At 42.4% G+C, this 1,554-nt stretch overlaps 1 protein-coding gene across 1 annotated transcript; it reads left to right on the forward strand.

The window, feature by feature from the left end:
- Positions 1–584: 584 nt before the first annotated feature.
- On the forward strand, positions 585–920 carry LOC143885587 (cell wall protein precursor). The gene has a single exon (XM_077389799.1). It carries the CDS (start codon positions 585–587, stop codon positions 918–920), a length of 336 nt encoding a protein of 111 aa, XP_077245914.1.
- The last annotated feature ends 634 nt before the right edge of the window (positions 921–1,554 follow it).

A 1,554-nucleotide genomic window follows, 5' to 3' on the forward strand; every position in this document is an offset into this window, starting at 1 on the left:
TTCCTAAGCAAAGGTAACAATTTCAATCAATGCTGCCGACATGGCAGCTTGTGAGTTGGGCCATTATGACAGAGGCAATCTTTCTGGCTGATGATAAATGCGCCCCCATTTTAACCATAACCATTAACGGGGCGACCCGTGTGAGAAAGGGGAATAATCATTGATTGTCTAGCCGTTTCAACATGGCAAGGTTTCTCTGTAGGCATAGCTGTTAAGGAGGCCCCCTCATGTTAAGATATAATATATCAGTTTTACCAGTTGAGCAGCCAATTTAATGGCCGTCTAAGCTGTTGCCGAAGATGGTAGGGCAGTAAATGGGAGGAATTGAATGCAGAGAATGCAGCTACACTCAACGGGGTAGCGGAAGTACCGTGCACAATTCTCTGCCACAAATCTCTCTCTCTCTCTCTCTCTCTCTCTCTCTCTCTCTCTCTCTCTCACAAGTATGATGAAATCATAATTCACCGCCTTCTCTTCTTTTAACCCCACTCTTCAGACCTTTCCCTATAAAGGAAGTTGTTCTCCTTCCTAGCTAGTTCATCACCCATCTCTCCAGGCCAATCCAATCTAGCATTGGCATAGCAATGTCTCACCACCCACTCCTCCTTTCTTTCATTCTTATCTTCTCCATTATTCTACGATCAACCAATGTAAGCCTTGCTGGTCGTGAAGTTCCAACAGCCACAGCCAAGGAGACGGACGTGAAACATCCCCAGTTTTTTCTCGACCGAGATGGAAGCTTCCTGATTCCCGGTGTTGGACGGTATATGCCTCCATATACAGGCAGTTTCCCCACCGTTGATGGGTATGGTGGAACAATACCCAGGTATATTCCCGGTGGGGATGACACATTTGTCCCTAATCCTGGCGTAGAGATTCCTATTCCTGGTAGTCGAGGGGTTGCTGCTGCTGCTCCTTGAATTTATTAATACTGCCCTTAATTTGGACTTGTTTCTCCTCTTTTATTACTCAAATCTATGCCTATTATTTCTGTCGTTAATGTATCTACGTTTTAGATATGTGTGGTGTGTGTTGGCCATATTTGCCGCTTCCTCTAGCTCCTTTCTAAGTTGTAGTAACAATTCTCTCTTCATTTGTTATCACTTTGCTTTCAATCAATAAGAAAATGGTTTGCTAATGGCGTTGTCAGCAACTCCGACTTCTCTCTTCCACATCTTTTGCACGATCTCATTCTGCTTCTTATAACTGTGAACATCATTATTTATGGTGCATACACACCCTATATATACAGGGAGAGAGAGAGATGCAAATACCAACAATTCTTCTTTTTTGTTTTTTAAGTAAGCAGTACAGCACAAGTAATGGATTCTTCACTGTTCTTGACTAAGAACCACACGTGTCATAATTTCAGGATGGAAGTTGAAATACCTTGAATACCCCTATAAGCAAAATCGTTTTTAGAGGGGGGCATTTTCATCAAAATCAAAGTTGGGGTTTCTCAATTTAAAATATAAATACCGAACTTACGCCATTTTTTCTAGAAGAACCCTAAACCGAAGAGGAGGAAAGGAAGAGAGAGAGAGATAAAGCCAA

The sequence above is a fragment of the Tasmannia lanceolata genome, unplaced genomic scaffold (assembly GCF_043159265.1).
Source record: "Tasmannia lanceolata isolate RefF3 unplaced genomic scaffold, GAP_Taslan_0.1 ptg000008l, whole genome shotgun sequence".
In the NCBI taxonomy this organism is placed as follows: Eukaryota; Viridiplantae; Streptophyta; class Magnoliopsida; order Canellales; family Winteraceae; genus Tasmannia; species Tasmannia lanceolata.

Coding starts and splice junctions, on each gene's coding strand:
- LOC143885587 (XM_077389799.1), top strand. CDS start 585: ATGTCTCACCACCCACTCCTCCTTTCTTTCATTCTTATCTTCTCCATT.